This window comes from Lonchura striata, chromosome 1A, assembly GCF_050655825.1.
Source record: "Lonchura striata isolate lonStrDom1 chromosome 1A, ASM5065582v1, whole genome shotgun sequence".
Taxonomy (NCBI): Eukaryota; Metazoa; Chordata; class Aves; order Passeriformes; family Estrildidae; genus Lonchura; species Lonchura striata.
This window is the reverse complement of record NC_140741.1, coordinates 26,479,771-26,502,686: the sequence shown is the minus strand read 5'-3', so window position 1 is coordinate 26,502,686 and position 22,916 is coordinate 26,479,771. Positions and strand designations below refer to the sequence as shown.

Genomic DNA, 22,916 nt, shown 5'->3' with positions numbered 1-22,916 from the left:
AGTAGTTTCAGCAGTACTGCAGCTGACATCAAGACATGTCAACCTAAAGTACTCACTAGAAAGATGTGATCTTGCCACAGCATATGTCACAGTTGAGATGGCTGTGATACACAGGGTAGCACCATACAATTCCAGAAAGCATCAACCCACACAGAACAACATCAGCTCACTTCAGAAGACTGCAAGCCTCTGCCGTTCTTCCTCTTAAGCCCGACCTTTTATACCACTTATGTTCATGCATTGCACCTGTGTGCCCTCTGTTCCCTTTGGTGATGCCCGAGGCTCATTGCTTTCAATGCTGCTCACCTGCTCATCACATTTGGAGCCCATTCAGGATGAGGTTTGGTCACAGCCCCACTCCCAGTCACCACAAACTCTGTACCTACATGATCTTGCCTGCCACAAAGGTAGGAGACATATACAGGCAGCTTGGTCAGGGCTGCTCTTACGCATCTGTGTGAGCAGATCAAACCACAAAGACCTGCCAACACCAAAATGCATGTCTGTATACACTGCAGAAGTTCTTTCAGCCACTCCAGCAGAGTACAAAACCTGGCACTGTGTCTCTCCTCCATACTTCCTTCATCTTTTAGCTCCTTGATGTTTCTTTCTCAAAGCTTTTCCCGCCTGTCTGTTGGAATGTCTGAATGCCCTGTTTGGAGACCTTGCTCCTATTTCAGTTTAATGATCACCTCCACTACTTGCATTCCTCTGGGTCTGGTAGCCTTGCTTGTAACATTTGATGGACCTCAAATGCTTTCAGTTATTGCAGCCAGAGGAGTCTGAGTGGGGAATGCACTGATAAAAAACTGCATGAGTCTATGTCATGTGAAAACAAAGCACCTGTGAGATGTTTTCTCATGAGGGTACACAACAGACAAGATCATGTAAATAAACAAACCCTAGAGTATTTCCCATTCTTTCCAAAGTTCAGGGAAAATATGCCTCTCTGTTGTGGTCCCTAGTCCTCCACTAATTCTCACGGTGGACCAACTACTTCAGTTCTAGGCTTACCATGGAGTAATACAATCTGTTCTTCTCCTGAGGAAACTTGAACCAGTTGAGAAGTCAGTCTACTTGAGCATCCCAGACAGGCAATACAGAGCTGTAGTCAGCTCAGATGGATACCAACACTACCCCAGCCAGGAATGTGTCAGCAAATGCCCTTAAGGTGTCACATGTTCCATATTCTGTGGTCATGGCATGAAAAGGCCATGAATGGACTACAAAACAGAACTTTCGTTATTTCAAGAAAAAAAGGTAGGGGGACAACACGAAAGGAAAGGAAAGGAAAGGAAAGAAAGGAAAGGAAAGGAAAGGAAAGGAAAGGAAAGGAAAGGAAAGGAAAGGAAAGGAAAGGAAAGGAAAGGAAAGGAAAGGAAAGGAAAGGAAAGGAAAGGAAAGGAAAGGAAAGGAAAGGAAAGGAAAGGAAAGGAAAGGAAAGGAAAGGAAAGGAAAGGAGGAAAGGAAATTAATTATGCCCTTGGGATATAGGATCAAATGTATCCTAGGGAAAATGAGGTTTAAATGCTGTACAGTGTGGTCAGAGTTGCCCATAGCCAGTGGCTCAGAGCATGTGGGTTCTCCCACAGGGGGTATCCAGGCTGTTCCACAGTTCTCACCTCATCAAGCATGGGCAGACCAGTACTCCAGGAATTACTCCCTGTGCCACCTGTGAAATGGACCAGTTTTTCTCCCCAGATGCTCCCTGACTGCACACAAAAACTTAAATTTGAGCTGGAAATATCTGTTGTTTGACGGTCATGATGGAAAATATCAAACCAATAATGTGCATGCACTTTTCTGATGCTTGGTACAGGCTTAAAATAATTGTGTAAATAAAAAGGACATATAAATATTTCCTACTGCTTTCAAGGGGATAAAGGCAGGGACAAAGTGCCATGTATCTCTCTGTGATGAACATGTCAACTGTATTCCCACAAGTCTCCACAGAGCAACAATGTACAGGTCTGTTCAAATTCAATAGCCCCTTCAGGAGGCTTAGGCTGCCATTCAGTTTGGGCTTAGGGACTGGAGTCTATTTTAAAGGTAGAAAGATGGTGATTATAAAAGGCCATAGGCAAGAAGAAACCCTCTTATAAAGATTACAGAAGGGTCACTTAGAGTCTGATAAATTTGAATGAAGAGCCAGAGGAATTTATATTTTTTTTTTGTTAGACTTGAAAGTGCAGCAAGATTGAAGCTTTATGCCTTTGAAATAAAATGGTGGAAGGGAAGCACAAGATTTTACTTTGGTAGTTCAGGAAATATTAGTCTTGTAAAACAGAGTAGCTATAGATTTTCTTAGTACTCTAAACAGCTCTTTTCACTTCCCTGGTGCAGCCTTCCTAGAAGACATCATCTCTTACAAGCAAAGATATGTATTAGATCTGTATTTATGAAACACAGTATATCTAACATCTGATAATATACAGAGAGTGCTAGCAGGGAGGGGAATCTAGTCATGCAGCTGACACTCAAGTTTGAATTGATACATATAATCTTTAGTCCCTGTTACCTTCTACAACAGGCAGGTGAAAAATGTTGTTCACCTGTCTAAGCACCTTGTGGGAAAGAATGCACAATCAGATATTGATCTGTATTTATTGCCATTAAAGTGGCACACTCATATCAGCAAGATGGGGGTTGTCACTGGCTGATAGTAAAATGTCTCTGCAAATGGAAACCCGTATCAGCATCGCTGGGGACCTGCAGAAGTACAGAGAACCAGATAAGGCCAAGCCACAAAACCCTAGTAAGGCTTAGCGTCTGTGAACAATTTCTCAACTGAAGGAAGTACAAGTATGAAACAACCATCACAAAGAACGTGAAGCCTAAAGGTTTGTGCCATGCTCTTCTGCTTACTCAGATCCATAAGGGAAAAGATGAAGATGAGGAGGAGGTGAACCCCTTTCAGTGCTCCAGGTAGGAAGATGGCAGAAGAACTGCTGTTTTGGCCCAAAGTGGAAAGGCTGGGAGCAGTCACACTCAGAAGACAAAGCCTCCATGACACGAGGCTGTTGCCCTGATTTTTAAAATGTTAAGTTTTATTTTATAGTTCTTTTGAAAGTTTTAAAGTTCTCCTAAAACTTCTTTAGCCTTCTGATAATGTTTACATATTTGAGAGTTCCCACACAATTTCATATATAAATAGAATAGTTTACATATTTGTCTGTGGGTGGAGAGAAATGATTGATTGATTGATCTTTGGACCTCTGTGGCTGGAGAGGTGGTAATTCCATCCTCCAATCCACGGTAACCTTCAGAATTCTATAAATACCAGATGTTTGAATAAAACTGTGTCTTTTTCTCTTTTGAACTTACCAAGCTTCTGTGTACTCATTTTATGTCCAATAGCAACAAAAGGTCAGGAATGGACCACCTCCCCCTGATTACAGTAGGGCTGGTCTCCAGAACAGCCCGTGAGTAAGACAGGTGCAAAACTAAGTAAGCACTTTTGGAAGTTGAGTTGCTTATGATGGATGTAAATAGCTTCAGTGTCTTCAGTGAGGCTGGATTGGAAACTTCATTCTTTTTCTAAGCTTTTGTCTGATAGAAAAAATTTAGGCTGGAGAAGAGAGCCCCATCAGAAAACAGACCCTGTATGAAACAATTCCACAGCCTCTCTAAGAGGGACTACAGAACATCATTGCCCATTTCAGTTCTGATCTGAGCTCCTAAGTCAAGACAGGCTTTTTAAGCAACTGTGGCAGTCTGAGAAACCGCAGCAGTGACGGGGGAGGGGAAGCAGCAACAGGGAGTAGGAATTTTGGAAAAGAGAAGCAGCAAAGCAAGAACTAAAAGCAGGAGACAGATGATATGAAGCTGTGTCAAAAAGGGAAGTGGGAAGGAACAAAATAGGAATATAGGAAGTGGGACAGTTTGCAGTCCAGTCAGGCTGAAGCAAATTAATGTTTACCCAGATGAGCGCCCAATGCACAGAACAGTTCTCATGGCCACTCAGGACTGCCTGAGAGAAAGGTCACATGAAAAAAAAAATCCCGGGAGATGAGAAGACATGCTGTGACCATGTCCTGTGTGTGCAAAGAAATGAGCACTCTTCTGCCTCCATGAAGGAATTCTCCCTGCTATTCTGTCTGTGCTCAAGGACAAGCCTCCTGCTCAGCCTCTGCCCTCCTGTACAGGGCTGTGATATGCAAGCACCATTTCTGAAAGAGCCCCCTTACTTTTATTTCATCATCTTTGAGGGGGCAAAACACCACAGAAAGAGAGGGAGAGATAGGTGGTCCTCACTGTTTTGGATCCTTGTTGGGGAAAAGCAGTATCATGCATTTCATCCCTGCTCCGCAGTCTCACATGGGTGCCATGCAAACCCAGCACATCCGGGTCGCTCTGAGGTGACCCAGCTCAGGGCCCTGAAAACCTCCCAGAACAAAAGTGTCTCATTGAGCAATTAATTCCCTTTAGCATCTCCCTCAAACTCAGCAAAGGGAACAAGAAACCACAGATGTTTGCCCTGCTGCACATGCAGAAGGAAACTCAAGTCAAGAGCACCTCTTGGTGGTGTGAGAGGACATCAGAGCAGCAGCAACACATCTGCATATGCTCAGTCCGGGTTTATGAGCCTGTTTCCTGCAGGTTCCTTCCTTTTCCTGCAGTATGTACAAATGAAAGGTATTAATGCAGCAGGTGCCAGTTGTTCTTAGAGTGATTACTGTACATGTTGAGTGTAATTTCCCATTATCAAATAATCCCATTTAATCCCATTTAAATATGATGGAAAGAAACATCCTGAAAGATCCTTGTTGTCCCTCTACAGAGCTGCTGGTGAAGGAAGGATGTTTATAGATTCACAGCACAGATTTTGACTGGACAAGAGCTGACTGTCCATTGCAGTTGCAGGGAATTATCTTGCAAAAATAATTTGCCCAGAAATGGGCTCTTGACAGGACTTCATAGCTCATTGCTGGACATGCAGATTTACAGTGTCTTTGACATCGGGCCCATCTGTATGTGGGTTCTCCACAACAGTCCCTCTTCCCTGACCAATTAAACTGGTCATCTTCTCTGGTCCCTTCCACACTGCCAGTCCCACAAACCCATGTGCCAGACTACCAGGACAAAAGTAAACATTGGTGTTCAGGCATTCAGCAGGTCAGTGGTCCTTGCTTATCCCTGCCACCAGGTCCTAGAATGGCTTTTGCCTTTCCACCAGTAGCATTCTCTAGAGCCTGATACACCTGCCTTCCAACTGAGTTCATATATTCTGTGCCTGCCTGTCCTTTCCAGCTCCCCTCTGAAAAAGCCTTTGTCCCTCTCTCTTATGTCCTTCTCTGACCTGGATTCCTGTGTGCCATTTCTGCCCTCACTTGCAGAGTTGTCAGAGGGTTTCCTTCCTCCCGTTTCCCTACCACCCACAGAGGGAACACCTCGTACAGCTGCTCATTTTGTACTTCTGAAATAGTGACGAGACTTGTTAACATTCCATGGTTGAAGGTTTCTGGGCTGTAGCCAGCACTGAGTGACAGCTGGGAGCACTCTCCTCCAGAGCAGGTCAGTCACAACAGCTTCCTGTGGCTGCAACAGCACAAAGGTCATCAGCCTTTGGAGAAGCGCTTTACTCAGAGTTCCTTCCTTCAGGAACATCCCAGCTGCAAAACCACTGTTCTTGCTCTGATTGGTCTCCAGGCAAAGCCTGGAAATTCTTAATTAATTCTGTGCCACCATATCTTCTCTTCTATAAAACCCATCTCCTGCCCATCCACTCATGGGGTCAGGCTGGACCACCCAGATGTGCACACATAAACTCTTTCTGAGGCTTTATGTTGCATGGGGGGAGAAGGAAGGAAGAGGAGGCAAACCCTCATTTCAATAAAGAAAGGAGTAGAGCTTCCTGAGATCATTCTGCTCTTGTCTCTTCTTTCTTAGGGTGATTGCTTTCTTCTTCTCGATGCTTAGCTCTAAAAACCTTTTCTGAGGTCAGTGAGGACTGCCTGAGAGAGTTGGGGTTGTTCAGCTTGAAGAAGAGAAGGATGTACTAGTAGTCTGGGCAGGTAAGTAAGTGCAGCAATACTTTTTTTGCCCACAGTAGAGGAGGAACAGAGCAGCCATTGGGTCGCAGCTATTTGCTAGAGGCTGCATGACTTCCTTGTTCAGCTTTCACAGTATTGTTCCTTGTGATGTTTCACCCTTGACACTTAGGGGCTCTGTGAAGACCTGAAAAACCTTCATTACCCCTCATCACCCTTGTACTCCCACTTCAGAGTCCCTTCCCTGCTAACACCTCCTCCAAAGCTTGGATGATAAAGGAGGGAGGAGAAAACCCACCCTTCCACATGCTCACCCCGCTTCTAACCCTTGTTCAGCTCCCCTGGGAAAGCAGTTTGGTGCCCCCCGCTGCCCGTTGGGATGAGGTGGGAAGGGAGCGGGTGAGACAGGCAGGGAGAACGAGAGCTGTGACAGCAGCCGTCACCCCGGCCGAGGAGTCACGCCTGCCCCGCCTTCAGCCAGCGGCCTCTGCCACCGCGCTCCGCTGCGGCGGAGGGGCGGAGGGAGCGCAGGGCGATCGAGAGAAGTTCCCTCTTCCACTTCCTCCCTCCCTGCAACCTGCTGTCCGCAGACCCACACTTGCCCATCCCTCCCTGCTGTTTGCCTTGGCCTGACTTCCCTTTGCCTCGGGCACCGTCCTCCGCCACGGGTCAGAGCCATGCAAGCCATCAAGTGTGTGGTGGTGGGAGACGGGTACGTACCGTGCGGGGTGCGGGGGGCGCGGGCGGGACGGGCTCTGACCGGGGCACGGAGCACGGTGGATGCTTGCTGAGGCTGGCCCCGCTTTGCTTCTGACCTCCTGCAGGCTTGCTACCACTGCAGACATCCTCGCTCTTCCCTCCCCGGGGCAAGGGACATTCTTCTGAGGGAGCGTGGAAAGAGGGCATTTCGCAGGGCATCTGCACGGAAGTGCTGCTCATGCATCTGCGTTTCCATCTGCATTCATGGGAAGTAGAGAAGATCTGTCCCACACACAGGAGGTGATGGTGTTCCTGCCAGATTCAACTTGTAGGCAGGAGTTGGATTTAAAACCCATCAGGTGCAAGTGCTCTCCTGCAGGTGAATGGCTCCTTGAAAGCCATGTGCTCACTGGGAATGACTGGGAGAGGGCATGGCACTCTGGTCCTGGCAAGATGTCTGTCAGGATCTCCAGCTTTTCTCAGCAGGTTAGCTCCGTACTGGGGTGTGCTGGAGACTGCTGGAAAGGGCCCTCTGTGGAGCTCTTTCTACTGAGATAGGCAAAAGTATAGGCCACTTTGGGAGTGGGAGCTAACAAAACCTTGCCTTCACAACATGGTGGCTTCTCTGCCCATGTCCCCTGATGCCTGGAAAAGGCCTGATCCAAGACCTCAATGAGTTAAGTAGTCATTGCTGCCTGGGGCAGGAAGGATACAGTGGGCAGAGCGCCTTCCTGCCCTGTGGGATGAGTAAATGCAAGGGAGGGAAGGAGGAGAGTCTGTGCTTGAAATGGAATAACTTAATTTCTTTCCACCTAGAAGCTGGCCAGACTTATCTGGGGCAGCTGTAAGGTAGTAGATAAAGAGACATTTACAGCAGTGCTGCTCCCCACAATCACTTCCTTCTTTAGACCTTGCCTGGGAAAGATGTCTGCACACATACCCATACATGTCAGACATGTTCTCAGGGGCTGGGGCAAGGGGGTGGGAAGAAGGCATGAGGAAAGACAGAGCCCCAAATAAAAACTGTAACCTCTAAGAAAGGTCCCTGAAGGCTTTAAACTGGAGCTGGATTAACATCTCCACTGGGCATTTATCTCTTACCCAATTCCCCATCCTGTTTGCCCCTCACACAGAGCACCAACTGTGTAGCCTTCCCTCAAGGCAGCATCTCCTCACATCATGGTTAACCCCACCACATGTCCTGTTTTACCAATAGGTAAAGCCTTTATAAAGCCTTACCTTTCAGTAACAGCCCTGCTCCCAATGTCTAGGACCTCAATTCCTCTTAAATGTCTTCTGTCTCATCATTTTGCTTCTCTGTACACCTCTCACCTTCTTGCAACACAACCCCCATTGCTCCGAGCTCTTGGTTCACCCCTCACCTCCCTCCTGGCCATGCCAGCAATGTCACCCTCTTGGCTCAACCCTAACAACTACAGGACCTTCTCCTATCACTCAGCTCACGTGTTGTCCCATTGCTGTTCTCCCACTATAACCGCTCCATCACAGATCACTGACCTCTTAACATGCCCTGGGTTCAATCACAGGAGCCTGCAGATGCCACTAACCTCACCTCTGTGTGGTAACCTTCACCCCTTCACTGACCCTTTGCACAGCTCTCTGTTCAACCACACAGATTCAGAACCTCCCCCTCATCCATGACTGAGCCACTCACAGGCCCATCGATCTCCTGAGGCATTTCCTGTAGAGCTTCACCTCCCTCAGTAACTCCATAAGAAGGAAGCAAGACACCTGGGGAAAGAGCAGGTTTGAGAGAGGAGGATCTAAGAAAGGGGGTTGGCAGGAGGAAGAAACAAATGTCAGAAGAGCTCAGCTTCCCCCTCAGCTGCCCCGCAGCCAGCCACAGAGGCAGGTGCCTTGAGACCTGACAAGGGCACACAAAAAGGCAGAGCTGCAGCCCTGTGGTAGGGGACTTTGCAGCTGCAGCTGAGATGGTCTGAGAGTCTCCAGCAGCAGAATTCCAACCTTTGCCCAGAAAAGACCTCTCCCCACTTCTGGGCTGTGCTAGTTGAGGTAGGTTGCTATCACCTGCCTGTGTTCTGTAACTGAAAAAGGGCCAAGCTTTCCTAGGCCACACAAACCTGAGAAACAGCATCCCAGCAGGAGAAGGATTTCCTTTCCAACACCTGTCTTGGCTGCTTAATTTTCTTCCAGTTTCTCTGCACTTCTTTCCCTCACCACAGGCTTCAGCTTGCCCACAGCACCTTCCCCCACATGATAGCCTTATTGCTCCTTATCCCACCAATGCTCTCACGCAGTCTGGACTGTGTTGCTACCTTGCACTCCACCCTTCTGCAGCAGGCTGTGGGGGAGGCTGAGGAGAGAGGAAGCACCAGTTTCTTATCTCAGAAACACCACCAGCAACTTCCATCAGCCATGGGGGCAGGCAGCTTTCTGGCTCCTTACAGCTCTCTGTGCAGGTGTTGCTGCAGCTTGCTGTAGATAAGAAAGATTGGGTAAAAGACTTGTTTCCAGTCCCTGGCCACAGCAGCTGAAAAGCAGGCAGGAGTGCCTGTACTCGAGTGCTGAAGCTGGCATGGCAGCTTTGTCATGGCACACCAAGCCAATACACCTGTCCTGGCTGAGAGCCTACAGCACTCTGCATGCACTGTAAAATGGGCTCCCACCTCCATCTCAGAGTGGATGTGTTTTACCTGAGTAATCTCTGTACTAGACCATAAACAAGCCTTCATGCTCAAAAACAACAGATATTTCTGGGCGACATCCTGTCTTTCTTCCTGCCAGGTTTCTAACCTGTTGTTGTGCACTGTCTAGCCCTGTGAATGTTTTTCTGCTTCCAGAGGTCTCCAGATAGAGCTAGGCTAGGGGTGTGGGAGGATTGCCCCATCTCCATCTCACCCTAGCAAGACTGCCTGCGCTGCCATGAATTCCTGCCATTGTTTTCTTTCTCTTCCAGGGCTGTGGGGAAAACCTGTCTCCTTATCAGTTATACCACCAATGCCTTCCCAGGAGAATACATCCCCACTGTGTGAGTAATTCATAAACAGGTCCTGGAGTGGGTGGGAGGCAGGATGTGAAGGGGCTCAGTGATGTCATATGCACTCCATGGGTCACAATCTCCATGCCAAGCAGAGGAAACCCAGTGAAGGGCTCTCTAACTTTGGATCTGTTACCTTTCACAAGAAGCAACCTTATACAACCCTGGTGTAAATGGGATATTTGGGAGCCTCCAGCCAACTCAAGGTCTATTTGCTTGCTAAGTTTACAAGTAGCAGATGGGATCCTACTGGCCAAAACAAAGAGACACTAGGTTACAACAACTGGGACAGACCCAAGAGAAGGCAGATGGATGGACATGGGACCCTGCTTCCTTCCCTGTCCAAAGCACTTGCTGTCATTGAAACAGTCATAGATTCTGCATGGAGCAGAGTCACAGAATTGGTTGGAAAAGACCTCTGAGATCATTAGGGCCAACCACTAGCCAAGCCCTGCCAGGCCCTCTACTAAATCATGTCCCTTCTAACGTGCAGATGCCATGAACACATTCATAAGACCTTTGTGGTGGTTCCTCCCTATCACTGGTTTCCCTTAATCTGGGAAAAAAGAACCAAAAGGACCAGGAAATAAAATTTTCTAGGATGAGCGTAGGAACTTCTCTGTTGCTTTATTATCCTTTTTTTTTCCTACCAAGACTTTATTCCTAAGCATGCAATCCTGACAGTTGTTCTAAAATATTTCAAGCTCAGTTGTCAAAGGGTGATGTGATGCATTGTTCTCATTTCCAGCAGGGCTGTTGAGGAGTGCAGCAAACTACAGAGACACGGATTCTTCTTCACTTCTCAGAATAAAACTAGGTTTTAGAACACAGAAGAAAGACAGGGGCTTGGCTCTAGAGCAGACACAGTTGTGGGAAGGATACTGGGGAAAAAAATGGGAAAAGAAAACAATTTGTGAACTTGCATGCAAGGTGTAAAAGGTGTAGCTGCAGCCAGGCACCTGTCCAGAACAGCTGAATGATGGGGAGGAAGTTGATGAGTGAGGATTCCATAAAGTGGAGGTTAACAGGAAACCAGTGTCACCCAGGTGAGCTGAGAAGAGGAATCACCACCCTTTGCTCCTGGGTGCACCTAGTGAACCCCAACTACACTACTGGAAGGGCTCCCTCTTCTCCTGTTTGAGCCATGGCCTATGTCTCTGAATTTCAGATTTGATAACTATTCTGCCAATGTGATGGTTGACAGCAAGCCTGTAAATCTGGGACTGTGGGATACTGCTGGACAAGAGGATTATGACAGGCTGAGGCCACTCTCTTACCCGCAGACGGTGGGTCACACTCCCTGCCCCTCCTCCCTACCTCCCTCAGCTACATCTCCATCCCTCACTGCAAAACCCAACATGTGCCACAGAACAGTGACAGGCTTGTTACTGCCTCTCTCTGCCCTTTTCTGAGAATATCTCTGTTGATATACAACTGCCTTGAAGCTGAAAGTTGAAAGATTTCTTAAAGATATTTTGGAGCCTTTATCTAAACTCGTGTAACTGATATAACTGAGCAAGAAAACAAGACATTCAAAGACACTTTTGAGCCAAGCTGACACTGACTTTGTGTGGGGCAGATGCCCTGCACAGCCCTGGAAAAAACCTTCCCTTTGTAAAGTTCAGGTGGTTCATGGAATTTAAGAGCTGAGGCAGGAGCTTGTCACATTTCTGTGAACCCCACTCTCCTGACTTCTGCCTTTTAAAAGAGATATGATTTGTGGGCATGTGTTTGATCTGCTGGTGCCTCTAGCAGAATAAATGGGTGCCTCAGATACTGTGTTCACCAGTTTTTCACCACACTAACAGAGTGATTTCAGGGTTTGAGGATCACCTTCTGTGGAGAATGTTGTTTCAAGCAGTCTTTTGGCCAGCTCAGAAAGACCTTGCTGCATCAGACATCAGTCTGAAGGCTGCCAATGCAGTCAAAAAGGTTAGGAATTGATTAGAAATTATTTTTTGGGCTAGTTTCAGCCACCTAAAAATTGGACTCCTGGTATAAGGTGGTTTTGCCTGCAGTCAGTGCAAGTAGGTCTATTCCTCAAAAGCATGCTTGCATACACCCTGAGACATATCTCAAGGATTGGTGGAGGAATGTTTCTCCAAGGTTTTGGTCTCTGATGGCTGTAGAAGTATGGAAATTGATAGGCTGGGACTGGCACGACTGCTCCAGCTAGGTGAAGCTGGATGAAATAGATATAACCTTGATGAGCTGGTATGGTTTTGGTTTTGTCTGGTTTACTCTGGTTTTAAAGGAAGTCTGAATTCTACCATGCCCATGAGAATCACTTACCTAGAGAGCTAAAACTGCCTCCTCTGAGTCCTGTATGTATATACTTTTTAGGCTGAAACGAAGTCTGTCTCAACTATAGGCAAAATTACTGTGGCCTGAAAGCTCTCTGGTGTTCTATGAGAAAGGAAGCTGTCAGGCCGTTTCCCATGAGGATGAGTGTTCCAACCACAAAAACCCCGTCCTCAGAGTTGACCATTTGGTTCTTCTGATAATGGTGGCTATGGTTACCATGACTCAGGGGAGCAGAGATCCTTCTCTCCACTGGAGGCAAGAAGCAGCAGGCTGGACTTTTATATTATAGAGAGAGCTTTCCCAAGCACAGCCCTCTGCTGCAGAGGGAGGGTGCTGCCCACACAGACCTTCCCTCCCCACCCCCCTCCTTCCTGCTTCACCATGCCATCCCATGCTCCCATCCTAACTCTGCACCATGGTTGTATGCCTACAGGATGTCTTCCTGATCTGCTTCTCCCTTGTCAGCCCAGCATCTTATGAAAACGTCCGTGCTAAGGTGAGACTATCCTGGTCCACCAGGAGCTGAGGGAGGTGATGTTGGTGGTGGTCTTGCAAGAACAGTGATTATGGGTGGGGACTATCAGTAGGTCATCTAGGTTCAAGAGGTCATATCTCTTTTCTGTTAGTCAGAAGCCTCCTTCAGACGCCTTTTCTGGTTCATTTAAGGAACTTTACTAATGGGCTACTATTAATCTTGCTGGGCTATTGTGCTGTCAGATCACGGACTTACATTCTGGTGGCATCTTTCAGCCAAGACTGTCAAAGCACACACACATAGGACTGGTCCATAGGGTATAGAAGCAGGTACCCACAGCTTTTAGGTGGGAAGTGAGGAAAGAAGGGAGAGATTGGTGAACAGAGAACAAGAGTATATCCTCCCTACCATGTTAATGTTCTTCCCTGGGTGGGAGGGTCGAGGGCTGAGAACAGCTGGTGTTTTTGCATAACAAAATTTGAGCTCCCTCACAGGGATTTTGCCTGAGGACCCAGCAACAGGAGTTGGCCTGGCCCAGGCTATAGTGCCCAACAGTGGATGTGAGAAAGGACAGACTGTTAGCTACCTTGCTGACATTTTTTTCAGGAGTGACTCTTTGTTTTCCCATATGCATGCCCATACATGTGATCTCTTCTCACACCTTTGGCATTTTGCTCCATTGCTAGTGGTTCCCCGAGGTACGGCACCACTGCCCAAGCACTCCCATCATCCTCGTGGGCACAAAGCTGGATCTCCGTGATGACAAGGACACCATTGAGAAGCTGAAGGAGAAGAAGCTATCCCCCATAACGTATCCTCAGGGTCTTGCTCTGGCCAAGGAAATAGGTATGTTTGGGAATCATCTTGGACCTACTGAAAAGAGAGAGGCAGAAGAAAAGGGCTTCACCTCATTTTAATGAGGCTTTTGTAGTGGTATCGCACAGTGGTATCTCCGAGGGACACAAGGAGACGCCATGGGACAAAGTGCACTTGAGGAGACTCAGGAAGGAGATCTGCTTCTTGAGGAAGACTCAACCCCTCAGCCTACTGTTTTCTGCCTCTCTCTGGCCTCCATCCTCCACATATACACACTCACATTCTCCTCCCCTTTTACTCTGCTTACTTCTGTCTGGGACTATTTTTTCTGTGCAAGCCACAGTTGCACTGTGGGCAGAGGCCACTCCTCCATATCCGGAGGGGCAGAAGAGAGGCTTGTAACATCTCTCAGGAAGAGTTGCAACTGCAGTTTCCTGTCTCTGCTTCTGTCTGCTGGGGCTTATATGTGCAATTCCAGGTATGGGTGTCTCACTTCACCATCCAGCTCTTCTCAGATGTGGCACACAGGAATAGGAGAGAGGATGAGAAACATAGCTTGAAGGAGTTTTCAAGAAGGAGCTCAGCAGAGAAAGTGTCTAGCCAGGATGACATGGTCAGACACACACAATGGCTCTGCTCTGGCTACCTGTGTAGCCAGTAGGTAAATATAGGTCTAGTGCAGCTGGCAAGCTTTGCCCTGAAGTCAAGACTGTGAATATTAAATGTCTTTGATCACCTGAGATGTGTTTATCCAGCTTGCGCAACAGCCAGGTACTGTGCTTTCTAGCACAAGGAGCAGAAACCTGGGTACCCCACTGCCTACCCCAGCTCCCTTCCTCCCCATTGCATCACCTGCTTTCCTCCCGGCAGACTCTGTGAAATACCTCGAGTGCTCGGCTTTGACGCAGCGAGGCCTCAAGACGGTGTTTGACGAGGCCATCCGAGCAGTCTTGTGCCCGCAGCCCACCCGGACAAAGAAACGGGCGTGCAGCCTCCTCTGAGCAAGTAAGTCTGACAGGGATCCCTGGGAGTGACACCAGTGGTGCTTTCCTGCTCCTGAACCCGGATGGTCGGGGCCACTCTGTTCCTGGTCAGGCTGTTGGAAAGGGTCACCTTCAGAGGGAGAGAGGGAGACAACCGATCCTGCTTGAGGAAAGGACAGGGCATGGTATGATGCACCCAGAATCAACTTCCCCCTCCTTTCTGCTTGACTGTTTGTTCCCATCTCTTGATGTGGGGCAGCATAGGATTTTCCACAGGTGCCCTTACAGAGAAGAATTGTCTGTCACAGAGGGAACTACATCCAGGCTGCCCTGGAGATGACCTACCCTGAGACCTATGGGGCCATAGCCCTTGCTTATGGAAAAAAAAAAAAAAAAAAAAAAAAAAAAAAAAAAAAAGGAAAAGAAAAAGTTGTTCCTTAATGATGGCAGTTACCAGTGTCCCTTCCTCTTACCAGGCCCTGCTCACCTCAAGGGTTTTTTTGTGTTGTTCATTGGTAAGTGGCAGCTTCTCCTGCAGGACTCCTTTACTCCTCATATTGTCCCTGCCTGCCTCCACTTCAGTAAAAGGCAGCAGAGGGAGGAGAGAGGCTTCAGGACAAGAGTCAAAGCTGGTCAGAGCCTGATGAGAGAGAAGAGTGAGAGCCTGCTAGTTTGAACCCTGTCCCTTCATACCCACCATCACCAGAGCAGAGGGAGGGAAAGCAGGAAGATGGTTGAGCTGGTATTATGAGGTCTGTCATGTTTTTGGCTATAGATCCCGGTCTCATCCTGATGCCAAGTGCTGTCCAGCACACAGGAGAGTGATGGCTCCAGCAACCCAGAGCTCAGCACCTTGAGGCAGTCATCGCTTTTTACTTCTGCCAGCTTGAAAGACTGCTGTGGGTCTGTAGCACTGGTTTATCTGTTCGCACAACGTCCCCGCTCTTTCCTCACCTGCCCAGCTGCCCCTTCCCTTCCTTCCGGGCCCCTGAGGTTACAACTTAGTGAATGAGAACCAATAAACAGACTGTACATTCTTGTCATGTCTGTGATGTGTTGCGCCTCAGGGGGACTGTGAGCAGTGGGACGGCTGGGCTGGAGGCAGCGCCCAGCTGTGCCCCTCCTTGGGCAGCAACAGGCAGCCTCACAGGAGGCCTGGTGGCTCCACTTGCTGTAGGATGATTGCTAAGTTGCTAAGTTCTCAGCTGAGCCCCCCACATTCCTTTTGCCTTTCCTCTTCTCAGTCTCAGTGCGTTCAAAAGGAAAGTTGTCTCCCCTCTGTGCCACTCAGAGGATGGGATGCAGGTTTTGGGAGGGGACACCTGCAGGCAGACTCCTCTCCGTGGGGACTGCCCCCGCAGGTTGCTGGGGACATCTTTTCACCAAAACATTGCTGCATTAATCCTTCTAAGCTCTGGCACTCTCTCACACTGCCAGACACAGGCAGAGTGAGAATAGGAAGGGGGAGGGCAGGGAAAAAAATGAAAGAGGGAGGAATGAGTCACCAGTCCAGACAAATTGCCTCCAAGACACTAAAATTAAGCTGAAGAGAGTGGTCCCAGCGGTACTGTGGATCTGGCAGCTGTGAGCACCTGCTTTCCTGATGCATTGCAGGGACTTCAGAGTAAGTGTTACAGGGTGGCTGCTACTGCTACTACTTGCAGGAGAGGGGAGGGCTCAGGGTGTGATGATTGGCACTGCAAAATCCTGCAGTCCTAGGAGGGCACAGAGAAACTATGAAGTTGAGCCACATTACTGCTCCTGGATGCAGCAACATTTCTGAGCTTCAAAGGCTGCTTCCTGCACTGAGGAGGTGCATTGGTGATGCCAGTCACAGTGAAGCTCTCCAAGTACCTTACTGTGAGGGAGATTTCTGCAGTTCCAATTCATGGTCCGATCTGAATGAGGCAGTTCATTCAGTGATGTGACACATTACCTACTGATAAAGTTCAGAGCAGCCCCTGGCACGCACCCTGTGGCAGGGAGTTCCACAAATAAATGCACTGCACTGCATATGGGCTGCTGTATGAATTGCCCAGACCACATCCAAAGGTAATATAAATTATGTCAGTGTAAGTCCAGAAGAGTAAAAATGAAGCTTCTGGTATGGGCATAGATCTGTGAAAGGGCAAGGGACACAAAGTCTTGAAAATGGCATCTAACCTCCTTTAAGCATCCTAATCATGACTCAAGGCAATATATTCCCAGTGGTTTATTACTTCTGTCCAGTTTTCAAGCCTTGGCTTTTACCTTTTCAGTAATGTACAGCAATGCACACGATGTGTGTGAAACAAAATTCCTGTCTCTGCCTACCTGTGGAGGTGCACAGGCAGAGCTCTTCTCCCAACACAATTTAAGCACTTTGCACAGCTCCACACTGGAGCTGAGGCAGGGAATGGGACACGACTCAGAGCGCTGAGGAAGTGATGTGGAGACCTGGAATTTGTGATGCTATGACTGTGCTTATGCTGACAAGTCCTGCAAGGTTAGCAGGACTGTATAGAACTCTGCTGTTGCATGGCTGTTTCTTCTAACAAAGGAGCTTGGGGGTTTCTGCATGGTGCTACAGACACCTGCCCTGCCATGGTAAAGAAAACCTCTGCCATTCCTTTCCCAATCAGGATTACTCTCTCTTCTGTGTCTTCAGACAGCACTGAGGCCAAGTTCTGGCCTAAAGGGGCCTGGAAGCTTTGAAGTCCCGCACTGCTTTCATCGGCTTACCTCTGAGCAGCACTGGCTGCTTATAAAGTTGCCCAAGTAGGTTTGGATGCCAGGTCCTGGCTAAGTTGTGCTCCAAGAGATACTGCCTTCTTTTGTTAAAGCTGGAATTTACCCTAGGGGCTCAAATGCTCACAGTAGCAGTGCCAAATGTCAATAACTGGGTGATGCACAGCACAAGGAGTCACTGATGTTGGCTGCAGGGCAGGAAAGGGGGTGAAAATGACAGGGAAGCCCTTTGTGCAGGGAATGGGATGGAAAATCCTTCATGGGACAGCTGATCTCACAAAGATTAATTTCTTTCTTAGATCCATTTATTCTGGGTCTATGCCTTCCAGCAGAGATTAAATTTGGGGAAAATTTGGAGCTGTTAAACTGGAACATTTTCTCAATGAAGGTGCAAAAAACAAGAGATCATGTGTGGAGCTAGGAAAAGAGTTGAAAGAGACAGTTCCCTATCTGCCCATCTGCCCTCATCTCCATCCATCTGGAGGTGCTCACAGGGCAGAACAGAAGGGAGAAGGATTTGTGTGCTCAACATCCGCCTCGATTTCTGAGCACCGTGCCAGACAGGAGGTTTTGCTGTGTCCCTGCAGCCCCGAGCAGCAAGACCCTTGGAACAGGGGCCCATCTCCTGGGTGCCCCCAGGAGACCCGAGCCGAGTCGCCCCCTCCTGCATGCCACTCTCATAGCTGATCTCTGCATCCCTCTTTTATTCCTCTCCCTCCTTCCCTCCACTGTCCTCAGCTTCTTTCACCACACTCCTCATTCCTTCATCCTCCCCTTTTCTGCGCTCCCCTCATCCCTCTGCCCATCTCCTTGCGCCTCCCTCTCCCGCTTTTATTCTCCATCCCGGTATCTCCCCCCGCTCATCTTTGTTCTCCTGCCCTGTCGTCCACCCCCTCCTTCCCCTCCTTCTCCTGCCGGTGTTTCCGTGCGTGGCGCCCATTGGCTGCCGGCACCCGTCCCCCGGTACCGGCGCTCCGCTCCCTGCCCGAGCCCCGCGGAGGGTGGGGGCTGCGTGGGGAGACGCGCGTGGGGCTGAGGGGCCGCGCATCCCCCGCCCGCCCCCGGCCCCTTCCCACGCCGGGCGCGGCGGGGGCGATGGGCAAGTCCGGCGAGGAGGACTCGCGCCTCCGGTAGCCCGGCGGGGCTCGCTCCCTCCGGGAGCGCTTTGCTCCGGCGCGTTTAAGAAAGAGGAAGGGAGAAAAGCATGACACGGATTCTCCCGGGGAAGCGGAGGAAAATGTACAACCCGACGACATGTAAGTACCCGGCGGCTCTGCCCGCTCTTCCCAGATGTCTCCCGCGAGCATGAGTCCATGCAGAAGTTAAGTCCGCAGTTCCAGAGAAGAAAACCTGCCAGCCACCCCTCCGCTCCCGGCCCTCCAACTCTGTCCAGCCTGGTCCTGACGAGAGAGCTCAACCCCGAGGTGAGACGGGAGAGTCCTGAGCTGGATCGGGGCCGTGGGAAACAGGGGGGACAGGAGGGGAGGGGGTCAAGGGAGGGTGGTGCATGTTATTGGGCTGTGTTGTCCCTCCCAGCTGCTATTCATGGTTTGTTACCAGGACTAGGCTCAGCTTTCAGCATCCACCTCCTCTCATTCAATGCAGAAATATATATATATATATATATATATATATATATATATATATATATATATATATATTTCTATTTTTCCTCCTAAGGAAAGAAGTAGTGCCCATTTCCCATCTCCTCTTACCTCTCTGCCTTCTTCCTGCTCTCCAGCTGCATGAACCAGGCATATTCTGGTAGCACCTGATAGAGGATCACAAGCCTCTTGCAACAGGTGCTGTCCACATTAGGAACAGATCCAAGTGGATGCCAACACACTGTCAGTCTGAGGCCAGGGTTGCTCACCAGCTCATACCTATGCATGTGCTGCCAAAGCAACCAGCAGAGTGGTTCCAAACTAGATGGAGCACTGGTGCCCAGTGTTTTTTCTGCCAAACTAGACAAATGTGTGACGTGGCATTTGAGCTGGTACATGGTACTTGACAAAGTTAGAATGGCAGCAACAGACCACACCTGCTTAAAGATTAAGTTTCTCCTCTGCAGCTGCCTAAGCAGGAAAAGGAGTATCTAGGAAATACATGCTTTTTTTTTGCACACCTTAGCATTTTTGATAGAGCTTCTGAAGCTACCCTGAAGCTGGATTTACTCTATTGCTAAACAGCAGTCTGAACAGCTGGCTTTGAGGTCTGGATCCCAGACACTTCTCCAAATGCTTTGCAGCTCCACCAGGAGTATCTCCATCCATATTTGGTATTTGTAAGGCTCAAAATGTTTGGCCTTTTTCTTCTTTAAATTCCTTTGCATGCAGAAGGAACATGCAAAGGGATTCCTATATATGTCTTCATCTTTTAGAGGATCATCCTTTTATGAACATACTGTTCTGGCTTCTGCCACCTTTTGTTGGGATCTTTGCCCCTAGAGCAGCACTGTCCTCCTCTTTTCTCCAATGAGTGATTTGTATCACTAGAACAAAATTGGAAAAAAATATCAGAGGAAACATCCTTGAACTTAGAGTTTCAAACCACTTCCTACTCTGCTTATTCACTGCAGCCACTCATGATGTGTGGGACAACCCAATGCTGCAGGACCCCATGAGATGGGCTTCTGTCAGGACAGTCACAGCACAAGACACCTGAAAATTAAATACATCTAAACAATCCCAGTCCTTCAAAGCTCAAATGCTCTAAAGCAGGAAACATTTATACAATAGCCTGTAGAAATGGCCTTAAGACGTAGTTGCTCAACTGTGTTTTTATAGGGTCTCTCAGATGAGGTTCCTTCCGCATAAAATTTAATACATCTCTGGAGTTTGCCTGTCCGATGTCCAAGGAATCCATCTAAAGCTCAGGTCTCCCCTAGGGTTTCCAGAACATGGAATGGCACCTACAAAATAAACAAGTAACAAAACCCCAACCAACCAATAAAAAACCCAAAAAAACCCAAACAAACAAACAAAACAAAACAAAACAAAAAAAAAAAAAAAAAAAAAAAAAAAAAAAAAAAAAAAAAAAAAAAACACTGTAATATTAGACATTTGAGAAGAACATTGTGATGCTACAAAAAATCACATCTGCAAGAAACGTCTCTGGAGTGTCTCTGGCTTCCTGAAAGTAGTTAAGGTTGAGAGTCCTTTCCTTTGACATCCCCAGTTTTAATTTCAGTAGAAGAGGAGCTTCAGACCCCTAAGAGATTTGTTGAGATATGAAAAGGTGAGCCTCAAGGTCCCCATGCACTTCCACCAAGTCATTCTCCCTTCCAAGGACCTGATTCAGGGGGATGACCCTGTCAGTCCACACTTCCAGAAAATTTTTCCAGAGCTGGAGTAATCCTGAAAGAACCACAAATCTCCCCTGCATTAGGTTTTCCAGGGTGTCTCTGGTCCATGGTATGTGCTGGGCTCTGTATTATGTGTATGGAGCACTGACAAAAGGCACATCCATCCCTTAACTGTCCCTTCTCTCCCTGCAGCTCCTCACCAGTGTCAGCAGTGAGCTGGTGGTGAATGGGGAGCTTGTTTGCTCAAGGCTGTCTCTGAGTGAGCTGAGTGCTGTTTCCATGCCAAACCCTCATGTGTCGAGCAATTTGGCTCCTCAGCTTAGGAAGGCTGGGACGCTGCTTTGGTGTTGCAAACAGGTGGGGCAGGCAAAGCCTCTCCCATTAGCATTGTGTTGCAGTGTGCAGAAGGAGAGGGAGAGAATGTCAGAGAGAACAGGAGAAAAAGAGACAAGAGGGATCTGGACTGATCCCTTTTGGTGTACCCAAAATTATCTTTCCTTTACTCTCAAACTGGCATAACACAAGCCAGCTGTCCTTCAGTTCAGGTGCTGAGCTAAGCCTCTCTGCTTGGATTGAAAGTGCTTTCCCTTCTCCTGTGAGGCTAGCAATAATTTGGCCAGTCTAAAAAGAGCTTCAGCAAGCAGGAGAATAAATACTCAGAGAATAGGAAAGTCAGACTTGGAAAGGCACTTTGTTACTGGATGCTTTTCCCTCTTTTAAAGCACCTGCCACTCATAAATGAGAACCAGGCCCCTGGTGACCATGTCCTCGGTATTGGATCCATTAGCAGAAAATGAAAAATTTCCCTGTCCTTATGCTAGTCTGTTGTTCTTTCCCCAGAGGATCCCTCACTAGAGGGGAGGCCTAAATTGAGCCCTGTTTGTCCCTCTGTGTCCACTGTGCCTTGCAGGACTAGATGGATTTGATATTGTCCTAGATTTTCCAGAATCTACTGGCTTCCACAAACTCCCCTTGATATCCCATGCCTACCCATACCTAACACACAGTTAATGTGGTGATTTAACCTGTGGCTTGTTCAGCTGCCATATCCCCAGTATCAATGTTTTTTTTCTCTTCCTCTCAGCTCCAGATTGCTAACTGATCCTGCAAGGACACTGCCCCCTGCCCTCTTCCCTGCCTCTGCTATGGACACTTCTGCTTTTAGCCTCCCCACACCGGCAGTGTTGGAGGAGGGGAATGCCTCCAGTAGCTGGGCAGGCTTTACTACCCCCAACAGCTCCTCCACTGTCAGCCCTGGTGTAGTTGTCAGTGGTGTCCTCATCCCCGTGGTCTACCTCATTGTCTGTGTGGTGGGATTGGCTGGGAATTCCCTGGTCATTTATGTGGTCCTGCGGCACTCCGTGAGCGAGTCGGTGACCAACGTGTACATCTTGAACCTGGCCCTGGCTGATGAGCTCTTCATGCTGGGCCTGCCCTTCCTGGCTGCGCAAAATGCCCTGTCCTACTGGCCCTTTGGTTCTTTCATGTGCCGCCTGGTGATGGCCGTGGATGCCATCAACCAGTTCACCAGCATCTTCTGCCTGACGGTGATGAGCGTTGACCGCTACCTGGCTGTGGTCCACCCAGGGAAGTCCTCCAAATGGAGGACAGCACGGGTGGCCAAGGCCGTGAGTGCAACCGTGTGGGTGCTGTCTTCCATAGTGGTGCTGCCCGTGGTTGTCTTCTCAGATGTCCCTTTAGGGATGAGTACTTGCCACATCCAGTGGCCAGAGCCTGCCTCGGTGTGGAGAGCTGGCTTCATTGTCTACACTGCTACCCTGGGCTTCTTTGGACCACTGCTGGTGATTTGTCTCTGCTATCTCCTGATTGTCGTGAAGGTTCGCTCCTCTGGCAGGCGGGTGAGGGCTCTGTCCTCCAAGCACAAGCTTTCAGAGCGCAGAGTGACCCGCATGGTGGTGACTGTGGTGGCTGTCTTTGTCCTCTGCTGGCTTCCCTTCTACGTCCTCAACATAATCAATGTTGTCTGCCCGCTGCCAGAGGAGCCATCCCTCTTCGGAGTCTACTTCCTTGTGGTGGTGCTGCCATATGCCAACAGCTGCGCTAATCCCATCATCTATGGCTTCCTCTCCTACCGCTTCAAGCAGGGCTTCCGCAGGGCCATCTTCAGGCCATCCCGCCGAGTCCAGAGCCAGGAGGTGCCAGCATGCTCCCCAGAGAAGATTGATGACGAAAGGGAAGAGGGTGAGATCAGCAAGATCACCAGGAATGGAAATGACAGGCAGGAGCGCCCTCTAAGCAGTGGAGAAGGAAAAAGCAATGAGCAAAAACCACTCCCTGAGGAGCCTGCAGGATGCGAAAAGAGCAGCAAGTTGCATGTCAGTTATTTATGATGAAAGGAGTGGTGCAGGGGAAAGAGACATTGGAACATGGGATCCCCTTCACCTTCTCTGCTTTCAAAGGCAATGGGAGACAATACAAGGGAATAATAAAGTCCAAGAGTAGGTTTAAAGATGAATAGGGCTCCATGATCTCATGGAAGAAGCAAGGTGTTGTTCTTGGCTTTGGAATAGGCAGCTGAAGTTTGTGTGGTACCAGTGTTACCAGAAATTGGTAAAAAATAAAAACTCCTTAACACTAA

General features: G+C 48.6%; 3 protein-coding genes across 4 annotated transcripts in view; 2 read left to right on the top strand and 1 right to left on the bottom strand.

The window, feature by feature from the left end:
- Nucleotides 1-18,970, bottom strand: part of CYTH4 (cytohesin 4) — a 38,586-nt gene extending 19,616 nt beyond the window's left edge. The window contains exon 1 of one of the 2 annotated variants that reach the window (XM_085569213.1): nucleotides 18,729-18,970. In XM_085569213.1, the coding sequence (XP_085425339.1) occupies nucleotides 18,729-18,771 (43 nt within the window). In that variant the 5' untranslated portion in view covers nucleotides 18,772-18,970. Of the gene's footprint in view, nucleotides 1-56; nucleotides 6,255-18,728 lie in introns of those variants that run through there. The other variant, XM_085569212.1, reaches the window with a different exon arrangement.
- RAC2 (Rac family small GTPase 2) lies at nucleotides 6,264-15,324 on the top strand. Its single transcript, XM_021554105.4, has 7 exons — nucleotides 6,264-6,702; nucleotides 9,628-9,699; nucleotides 10,877-10,994; nucleotides 12,446-12,508; nucleotides 13,174-13,333; nucleotides 14,174-14,308; nucleotides 15,062-15,324. The coding sequence occupies exons 1-6, from the start codon at nucleotides 6,668-6,670 to the stop codon at nucleotides 14,302-14,304; spliced, it is 579 nt and encodes a 192-aa protein (XP_021409780.1). The 5' UTR covers nucleotides 6,264-6,667; the 3' UTR covers nucleotides 14,305-14,308; nucleotides 15,062-15,324.
- On the top strand, nucleotides 18,298-22,916 carry SSTR3 (somatostatin receptor 3). The gene is made up of 2 exons (XM_021554088.4): nucleotides 18,298-18,437; nucleotides 21,402-22,916. Exon 2 carries the CDS (start codon nucleotides 21,463-21,465, stop codon nucleotides 22,666-22,668), a length of 1,206 nt encoding a protein of 401 aa, XP_021409763.1. The 5' UTR covers nucleotides 18,298-18,437; nucleotides 21,402-21,462; the 3' UTR covers nucleotides 22,669-22,916.

Coding starts and splice junctions, on each gene's coding strand:
- RAC2 (XM_021554105.4), top strand. CDS start 6,668: ATGCAAGCCATCAAGTGTGTGGTGGTGGGAGACGG. Junction 10,995..12,445: donor CACTCTCTTACCCGCAGACG/GTGGGTCACACT, acceptor GTATGCCTACAG/GATGTCTTCCTGATCTGCTT. Junction 13,334..14,173: donor TGCTCTGGCCAAGGAAATAG/GTATGTTTGGGA, acceptor TCCTCCCGGCAG/ACTCTGTGAAATACCTCGAG.
- SSTR3 (XM_021554088.4), top strand. CDS start 21,463: ATGGACACTTCTGCTTTTAGCCTCCCCACACCGGCAGTGTTGGAGGAG.